The sequence below is a fragment of the Mizuhopecten yessoensis genome, unplaced genomic scaffold, assembly GCF_002113885.1.
Source record: "Mizuhopecten yessoensis strain PY_sf001 unplaced genomic scaffold, ASM211388v2 scaffold4537, whole genome shotgun sequence".
NCBI classification, from domain to species: domain Eukaryota; kingdom Metazoa; phylum Mollusca; class Bivalvia; order Pectinida; family Pectinidae; genus Mizuhopecten; species Mizuhopecten yessoensis.
In genome coordinates this window covers 160215-170501 of record NW_018405596.1, presented here as the reverse complement: position 1 = coordinate 170501, position 10287 = coordinate 160215, and the positions used below count along the sequence as shown (strand labels likewise).

General features: G+C 35.0%; 1 protein-coding gene across 1 annotated transcript; it reads left to right on the top strand.

The window, feature by feature from the left end:
- Positions 1 to 1551: 1551 nt before the first annotated feature.
- LOC110449252 (macrophage mannose receptor 1-like) lies at positions 1552 to 9095 on the top strand. The gene is made up of 3 exons (XM_021496000.1): positions 1552 to 1845; positions 7020 to 7196; positions 8828 to 9095. The coding sequence occupies exons 1-3, from the start codon at positions 1647 to 1649 to the stop codon at positions 9067 to 9069; spliced, it is 618 nt and encodes a 205-aa protein (XP_021351675.1). The 5' UTR covers positions 1552 to 1646; the 3' UTR covers positions 9070 to 9095.
- Positions 9096 to 10287: the final 1192 nt, after the last annotated feature.

Genomic DNA, 10287 nt, shown 5'->3' with positions numbered 1-10287 from the left:
GTACTTCCGTCTCGCTTTGGACAATTACCCAAAAGGTGATGAATCGGCCAGATAACCCCCAACAACAAGCATGCTATCCTATACTCACATATCAGATATATATTTCTCAATTTTTCAATTTTCAAATACTTAGTAAGTAAATCAAGCAGTCTTTCTTCATTGTACAAGAAATCAACCAAAAGTATTCGAATTAACACTGGGAAGAATAACAAAGTATTAAACACCTGGTTTTCATAAAAATAAAAAAATGATGTGCCCCAATTTACATGAATATGCAAAGTATTACATGACAATTAATTTCATCGCGGTATACCATTGTCTTGTCTTGTTGTAGTGTCTTGTCCTCCTTTCGTATAGGAGCTGTCCAGGGATTAAGATTTAGATACAATATCGAGCGCTGTGGTGCGGCTTAGGGAAGCTAACCCTCCATTGGTTTTCACTGCCGGAAGATTAACTATAAGAGATCGAGTATTTCACTTTGAATCCTCCTTGTGATATGATTGACAGCATCATAAAGTCTTGCATAGGTTCTTGCAGCGTGTTGTATGTAAGACCACGTAATAACTCCATAATCAATGATGAAACGGGTATCTGTTGTAAGGTATTCTTCTCTTTCATCTCCACTACCCAAAACCGAGCACCAGCTAATATTTACCATACGTAATACACACAGCTTTGAATACCAGGAGAGCGTTTCTAGACGTCAAGATACAAGCAGATTTATTTAGTGTCGTTAATGTTAAAAACAGTTACATTTGCACTGTACAACTATTTTATGACGTCATTCTGGACCCAAGAAACAAGAGCAGCGTTAATATACGTCAATCGCAAAGGCCTGTGAACAAGGACAACGTAATCAGACGGAATACTCTGAGATCTAGAAACAGCGTCAAGCGAAAAGAACAAGGACGGCGTTGATGATCTTCGTAGTTCTAGGAGATCTCTAAACAAGGACAGCGTTTAGCTTCATAGTTCTAGGAGATCTTTAAACAAGGACAGCGGTTAGCTTCGTAGTTCTAGCAGATCTCTAAACAAGGACAGCGTTGATGATCTTCGTAGTTCTAGGAGACCTCTAAACAATGACAGCGTTTAGCTTCGTAGCCCCCGGAGATCTCTAAACACGGACAGCGTTTAGCTCCGTAGTTCTAGGAGATCTCTCAACAAGGACAGCGTTTAGCTTCGTAGTTCTAGGAGATCTCTAAACAAGGACAGCGTTTATCTACGTAACTCTTGAAAAACGTCGGGAATACATCACAGCTTGCTATTAAAAGGTACTGCCTTACTTTAAAATACATTACAGTGTTGATATTAAAAGGGCTGTTTACTCGCCAATCCTTCGAATTAATGTTTTAAAGGACTGTCTTACTTCAGAACACGTCACTGTGTTTACAATACAACAAATATATAGCTTCAGATTCAATCAAGGTTTTATTACTGCATCGACTGTTTTACGCTAGAAGACAGCCTATCGTTGCCACCAAACGTAACGCAAGGTTATATAAAAGGACAGCTTTACTCGATGATACATCATAATGTTGGACTCATACAAGATGATAGCGTTTGAAATCTACGCATTTTTTCTGATTGTCCGGCTCGTTATTGGTTCTAATTCTTTCTATGGATATGCGACTGGTGGTATAACAGGAATGTACCCACAAAATACCGCCGACTTGGTGGTACCAGAGAACATTACCACGTTTGAATGTTTGTTAAAATGTGGAGAAAACAGTAGATGCATGTCCATATTCACTAATAACGGGCAGTGTCATCATTTCAACGGCGGGTTTGTTGATAACACGATGTTGTTACCTAATCCAGGGTGGACGTTTTACAATGTTTATACAGGTAAGATTCCATGATAATTAACTTTTCAATTATTGTTGACATTTTAATGATTGATATATGTTTTTTTAATGTGTTTTTTTTTACATTGTATTCAAATGTTTTCATCAATAACATTTTTTTAATAAATGTTAATCAATGCAAAACGATTTTTATTAAACGTTTTATTGAGATAGATTTTAATATTCTGTTGAAGTTTCCGCCCATTTGACCAAAAATGTTGTGATAAATACTCAAAAAGAAAAATAATGCTATATAAATACATAAAATAAAAAGAGTATAACGATCGAAATTTAAGCGGCATTCAATAATTATTCGACGTAATACATATGTGATTCCTTATAATAAAGCACCCCTAAACCATGTCTTGCCCTAGAGACCTATCCCTTTATCAGAAAATACATTGCCATTGGCTTGAAAATGAGTGTCGTTATGCTGTTTTAATTCCCTCACTTAAATTTGATTTATTTATCTATATTTATTCATATATTGACAATATTGAATATTCTGCAATCATGCTACCTTTTCCCAATTGTAAAGCGTCCGGGGCATTTATAAGATCTTTGTTACGGTATATGATTGGCATACTATTGTATCATTTCCAGTAGTTTAACCTTACATAATGCTTTATTTTGGTAATTGGTAAGTAATTTTGTTCAAAAGTGATATTTAAAAGAATATTAACTTTACCTTGCATCCGACCCGATCACTTTCAAATCATACATAAAAAGTCATTTTTTTTCTGAACAGACTTTTAAAAAAAAAAAAAAAAAAAAAAAAACAGGTAAAGTCCACATTTGACTGAACGTATAATTAAGACAGCGAATCATAGTTTAACCGGATCCTTTATCATGTAACTTATTAGATAAAGTTCACCAAAAAGGAATATACCGGATCCTTTATTTTATTGCTCCCCAGAAAAAGTTCACATTGGATGTATTGAATTCCGTAGGGCGTCTACCCGCATATTTAGTTTAATATAAACACTATGCTGGATCCTATTTTGAATTGCCCCACGAATTGAACTTTCTTTAAACAATTACCCAGAAACTGTATCGTGTCTCCCCGCATATCTAGTTAAGCATAAACAATATACTGAATCCTGCTTTTTGATGCCCCACAAATTGAGCTTACTTTAAACAATAACCCAGAAACGGTATACTGTGTCCCCGCATATCTAGTCTAACATAAATAGTATACTGAACCCTATTTTGAATTGCCGCAAAAATTGAGCTTACTTTTTTAAACAATAACCCAGAAAATATATCGTGTCGCCCCACATATCTAGCTTTACATAAATCATATGAATCTGTATTGTTTTGCCCCGACAAAAACAGTATCTGAGAAACGCTATTGTGTCGCCCCACATGATCTAGTTTACATTTAACAATATAATGGGTCCTGAATTGAGTAGTCCTACAGCTTTATATCATCCTTAACAATACCTCAGAAACTGTTTTGTGTCGCCCCACATATCTAGCTTTACATGATTCATATGAACCTGTATTGTTTTGCCCCGACAAAAACAGTATCTGAGAAACGCTATTGTGTCGCCCCACATGATCTTTTTTACCATAAACAATGTAATGGGTACTGAATTGAGTAGTCCTACAGCTTTATATCATCCTTAACCATACCTCAGAAACTGTTCTGTGTCGCCCCACATATCTAGCTTTACATAATTCATATGAACCTGTATTGTTTTGCCCCGACAAAAACAGTATCTGAGAAACGCTATTGTGTCGACCCACGTACTCTAGTTTACATTTAACAATATAATGGGTACTGAATTGAGTAGTCCTACAGCTTTATATCATCTATAACAATAACCCAGAAAGCGTATCGTGTCGCCCCACATATCTAGCTTTACATAAATCATATGAATCTGTATTGTTTTGCCCCGACAAAAACAGTATCTGAGAAACACTATTGTGTCGCCCCACATGATCTAGTTTAACATAAACAATATAATGGGTCCTGGATTGAGTTGTCCTACAGCTTTATATCATCTTGAACAATACCTCAGAAACTGTTTTGTGTCGCCCCACATGATCTTGTTGACCTACAACAATATACTGAATCATGTAATGTGTCGCCACTAACCAGGTTATTATACTATTTACGATATAATTAGTCTTGTGTTGTGTTGCCTACATATTTAGTTTACCATGAAAAGATACACTGCATATTGTATTGTGTCGACCCACTGATTAAGCTTTCAACCCTTGGGATATTATCGAAATATCAAAAAGAAAAAAATATGGCATTCAAATTGTCGTATAAAACATCTAATTATATGTATTGGAAATATGTACAATAAAAGTACAAATAAATATTGTAAAGAAACATTGACAAGCATTTTTTGATAAATGATCGTTCATATATGGTCCAAAAGTATAAGACTGCCTCAATGTTTACATTTACTAACGTGGCGAAGTGGAAATTGATTAATCCGATTTGAAAGCCCTTCATTAACTGTAAAACGTTTCTTACGATACGATATCTATCAACATTGTTCATAAAGTAAATAAGTGTCATGTCTTGGAATACAAGATTTATTAGATAAAAATGTCGTACAGAACTGAGGTAAAAACATCAACGTTTATATTGAAATATGAACACCCCTAAACCTATCGAAATATTCTCAAACAACACTTCTATTCAATTTAATACAGACACACATAGCAGGGAGACTACCAGATAATGAACATACGATTTGGCCTTTATATCGGTATATTAAATCTCATCTTCCATTTTTTCCCACAAGCACTGTTTGCTCCCTCATCTAACGTTATTTTATTAGTTAATCTTCCCTTTATGACTTCCAATAACAATACTTTGTGACGTCATCTTCTGTTATGACGTCATATGGTAGTTCATGGCATTTTTTCTGCGAGTGTAATCCCAAGAATAGCATATGGGTTTTTTAAATAATATCTGAACGTTGTGGGAGGAAAAGTCACCAAACTCGTGATGGTTAGTTATCATGTTTATCTAGACCTGGTCAGTAAATCTGTAAATGTTTAAGGTCAATCGGTAAATATGTATTAAATTTGAAAATTTCCAAATGATAATTAGATAAAAACTATAGCCAATCATCACTAGTTGAGGACTTCAATGAAACGTAAAATTTCAATATCATGCCTGTTGTTTCATTTGTAAGTCGATTTATATTTTGATCCCCTTTTCCGTTTACATCAATTCTGAGACGTTCATCGATCCCCTCTCCAAACCGCCGTTGCATTGAAACATAATTTGTATGATAGCAGTATATCGAATATTTATGCGTGTCATATTTCACGTTTTTGAAAATATTGCAAAAGATGAGCATGAAAAAACAAAAATCATACTTTTGTATTTTATCAATGTATGCGGAAATTTTGGTTTGTTTTGTCTTGCGTTCACATTGTATTTTATTTTGTCCATGTGTTTTGACTTAATATATGTATATTGTAATATACTGTGGTCAAGTGTGTTGATATTGAGCGTATATTTTCCCCTTCTCTGCGTATGAAAGATAAACATGTTCCATGTGGAACACTGAATTGGGTTCACTTTGTGATCTTTAGTATTATGACGTCACAATCAAATGACTGCACTCTCTTATGACGCCACAATTGAAAACGCGTCTAAACGTCGTTGCCTGGATGTTGCAATTTAGCCGTTGGCAGGTGAACCCATCTCAGGTATATGAGAATGGTTGAATAAGCTTGTCCTGAAGGTATTACCTGAACCCTCATACTATCTACATCTTTTTTTCTTTTTTACCTTTTTATTTTTTCTCTTATCCAAAGCTTAGTTTTTAAAAATCGGTCATTTGTTTGCAAAGAGAAAAAATGTTTGCAAAGAGAAAAAATAAAAATCGGGACGTTGATTTTAAGATTTAAGAAAGGACAAACACAAATCACCAGAAATTAAGTAAACCTTGATCTATTAACAAAAAAAAATCAATTTACTAAACAATGAGAGACCATCTTAACAAAACCTTCAAGACCACTCCAAGTATGTTAGCCAATCGTGACCCTCACCTTCTCATCTTTCCTTAAATAGATACGAAAAACCTTAAGAGAGAAATTGTCCTTTTGATTATTTAAAAACAATATGTTTGCTATTATTCTTTTGAAAATTAAAATCGTAACTATGAGGTATAGAGCGTTTGGCAGCGTTTGAAATTCGGTGTGTCGGTACATATAGATGAAGAATCGACTACCGGGGTCGGGGGTCAAAGGAGTCTGACATCTAAAGAGTTTCTTTACTCCGTACCGGGTGCTGTTTACCTCAGCCTTCAGACAAAAGTATAGCTGGTCCGGGTATCGATTTGTGTAACATATTTGAAGGTGAAATAACATGAATGTGAAAAAGCAATAGGTGAAACACCCTCCGGCACTAGGCACTGTTCCATACTAAAGATCTTCTTTAACTTTCGGTACGTTATTGTAATGTTTTCATTGGAGTCCTGTCTCCCTTTTATGTTACGATATTTACATAGTCAGCTGGTTCTTCAAACAAACAAACGGACGTTTCAAGGAACGGATGCAAGATGATTCCTTTGTATTATCATGGAAGGAAATAGATGACTTCAGTCTTTGATTCGAGTGTCTTACTGAGAGACAGTGTGAAGGTATAACGGTTGTTGTAAGATTTTATTGGTCTTGCGATGAACAATCGATGCCCTTTGATGTAACCTGACAGCCAAACAGCAATGAGCTTATGATATTTATTTTATGATAGTGGCGACACAAGTTATTTAAACTATTACCAATGATTTCCGTTTGTTAAAAAGTCAAGTATCAAAGACACCGGAGGATTTGTTTGTTAAAACGCTTGGGCTTGATGTCCTTTCATAATATTACATTGTACACTTCTACATTGGTCTAGTTCTGTTCTGTTCAACTTACCCCTTAAGTAAACTCTTCCATGCATTGATCTAGATGAGTCCATTATGGTCTAAAGTGATGAAAGGGTTAAAGTAACCTGTATTTCGGACAAGGTGATCTTGCCTGCAATTACAAAAGGTGAAGTGTTGGAGTAGTTCAAGGGCGTGAATCATCTTGTGCTGGTGTCTCCTCAGTCACTCCTGTCTGCCCTTGTCTGTCCGTGACTAGTTTGCAGGTTAATTGTCCCTATGTACGTTGTTGCTATGCTACATGTATATTTATTTGTCTTATTTTGTGTAGATGGCTGCCCGGTGCGAAACGGCTACATACACAACAGACAACACAACTTATGTTACAAGCTTCATCTTGGAGGTACTCGGGACTCGTATGACTTCATGACCACGTGCACTTCAGAAGGCGGAGAATTAATGCGGATTACCTCGCAGGAAATACAGGACCATATCAGTGCTTTCCTAGGTATCTTTTGGAAATAAATTATAATGAACAACATATACATATCATGAACAGAACCCCCAGAACCCCCATCCCACGCCCGCTATTTGTACTTTTTACTCGCATAACGTTAGGTGTTGTGTACAAATGTTGAATAAATATGTGCGATAACATTTGCGCATTGTAAGGAATATCCTGTGTATGTCGAATTAAAATTTATCTTTTTTCATGGTTTGAAGTATGTTGTCATATTTCAAATTGACTAACACGCAAACAGATACAGCGTAAACAAACCAGCGTTACCTGTTGCCAGTTAACCATTAATGATTAGGTGTACCATTTCCACACAAAGCGTAACTGGCACGACAAAGCCAAAGTCAAATAGTGTTTTGATAACTGTCAAATTACCTTTCAACTCTAATTAAAAGCCAATGCCATTAACTTTACTTGAGAGTACAAACCATTATTGACAGTTTTAACAGTCATTGTAATAATGTATAACATTTATTGAAGAATAGAATTCTCTTTATTATCATATGTTTTCTCTTATAATGATTAAATTAAACAAACAAAGAAAATAAACACATTTTTTTTCTTCACGGGAAACGACGACGTCATCGTTTGCTGTTTCCGACGCCTCAATAAGTGTTGTAAATTTGTTAAAATCGCAATATTATATTACACACATTTTTCTTGCATCCAAATTGTCTTGATCATACTCACATGGAGGTGGATGACTTGTGCTATTTACACGGTGCTACTGTTTTTGGACAAAGCAGGTCAATATTCGCTTTATCGGGTCTTTTCAAGTGTAACGTCACAATGCTATCTGTCAAATGCAACTCATTCCTCCCGACAATTCTAATGCGTTCCATCTTGTTCAATAATCACCTTATAAAACAATGAAGGGGTTATATTTCGGTGAATAAGTGGTTATTCATTGTATGACCCTAAAGTTAAGATACTGACCTCGACTTCGCCACGGTTGATATCTCTTCCTCAGATCCATATTTTCCCAGTTAATATCGCTTTTTTCGGGTCTTTTGACCACATATTCACCTGAACAAGCGTCCATAACTAATAAATATGTCATGTGATATAAGTAACCCATATAACTTATACATCTAAGACTGCACGAATTTACATAAATATCATTCCTAGTGGAATACACTATTGAATTTAGAAATTCTCTGCCAAAATGGTTGTTTATACCAATATTTGTATCGCATTGTTATTGCATGCGTAACAACTGTAATCATTTAAACGTGTAGGTATAATGAGAAACCCTACTGGCTCTTCTGTGGGTTAATAACATCGATTTAACTCATTTGCACCTACAGAAACAATTTAACTCTTCCAAATAAGCGGTTGGAATAGCTCATTATGAAACTTCAGGGGTGAATGCGTTAAGTATATTTAAATTTATCAACACGAGCCAGAAATATATAGAAAAAATCAAAAGGAGCATTTAAAGATTTTTCTCTTTCAAACATTGTCTTCACAACAAAAATAACCTTATAGTTTGTCATACTATACCATATACTTCACATGCAGAATCGCTACTCCCTTATATTAAATGTAGACTTGTGCTAATGCCTTCATTTAACTTTGAAGCCTGTTGTCACAGACTCAACTTAATAACTTTTTCTCCACAGCTGATGCGACTTGCCACTTTGTTGTACTAATCCAGGGATCAGATCGTAACAGTGAGGGGACGTTTAAATTTGAGGATGGCACGGTTATGCAGTACTTCGACTGGTATGGCACAGAACCAAACAATCACCTAGGTGATGAAGATTTCATTTTCATCGTACCCGGTCAAGGATTCCGGTGGGGTGACGGAATTGATGTTGCCTCAACGGTTTCTTCTTTCATCTGCCAGATACCAATGACGTAATAGGATAGGTAGAAAACAATTTTCGATGCAAGACGAGACTCTCCTGCTGTGACTAAGGTGATTAAGTTTTCTCGTCTCCATTTAAGGTTTGTTTCGGTTTCACAATATTAATGAATTTAAAAAAGCTACAAAAGATATATAAAGCAAACAAACGGCCCTGAAATTATGACAATGTAATCTTACAATCAGTCCTAACTACAAATGGTAGTCGGCTGATAAAATGATAATTAATTACATTTTTGCCAGTAAAATATCGAATTTTATCACCTTTATAAAAAAATATTTCTTTCATACCATAACAGATATCGCCTTTTAGAATTGTCGAATAAGAACGGTACTTTTCAAATACTTCATTCAAATCAGTAGATTTTCTTTTCATGAAGCGGCGGTGAAATAAGTAGTTGATTGGATCATCTTTGCTATATTTATTTAGAAATGTATTTACCCATACAATTTTAAGCTTAGTCTACCAATTAATAGCAGCAAAAAAAAGTAAAATAGTGTTGAGTAGCATATTGAAAATGGGTTATGACGCTAAAATAAAGCTATATATCCCAAACTGTTTTGATGCGCTAACATTTTTGACGCTGTACGCAGTTTGGAAATGCTATAAACAATTTTCCGCTGAATACCACTTGCACACTTAAAAAATCGGTATTCTGCCACGCTCGTACAATAAAATGGCCATGCTCGTTGCACGACATTGCAGAATATGCCGGTATTCTTTCATACTCGTGAACTATATACACATGTATTCAACAGGAATTTAATAAATATCCTCTATAACTTTACCATATAAGGCATTGCCAATATAGAATCTACCAGATTTAAATGAAATTCAGTTATAAAGTCCATGTTTAACACGTTGACGTCATCCTTATTGTGACGTCATAAATGCAAGGTTGGATACTGTTGACTCTTCAATGATGTTTTATTTTCATTTCATTGAACATGCACCCACAATACATAGAGTGATTATAACAAATGCTTAATTTTGAAAGATAAATCAATTTGAAGATACCAAATATCTAAAAGAAGTAAAAAAGATTGACAAAATAATTTTGAAGACACTTCTAGCGGATTTTTTTTTTATTTCCATCTGGCATTTCATATTGAAAAGCGGTTCGATGTTTTATAATTGACGTTACGTATCATATTAATATAACTGAAGTTACTGATACCATTTCCAATTCAGCCGACAATGCACTGAACATTTTA

Coding starts and splice junctions, on each gene's coding strand:
- LOC110449252 (XM_021496000.1), top strand. CDS start 1,647: ATGTACCCACAAAATACCGCCGACTTGGTGGTACCAGAGAACATTACC. Junction 1,846..7,019: donor GTTTTACAATGTTTATACAG/GTAAGATTCCAT, acceptor TATTTTGTGTAG/ATGGCTGCCCGGTGCGAAAC. Junction 7,197..8,827: donor CCATATCAGTGCTTTCCTAG/GTATCTTTTGGA, acceptor TTTTCTCCACAG/CTGATGCGACTTGCCACTTT.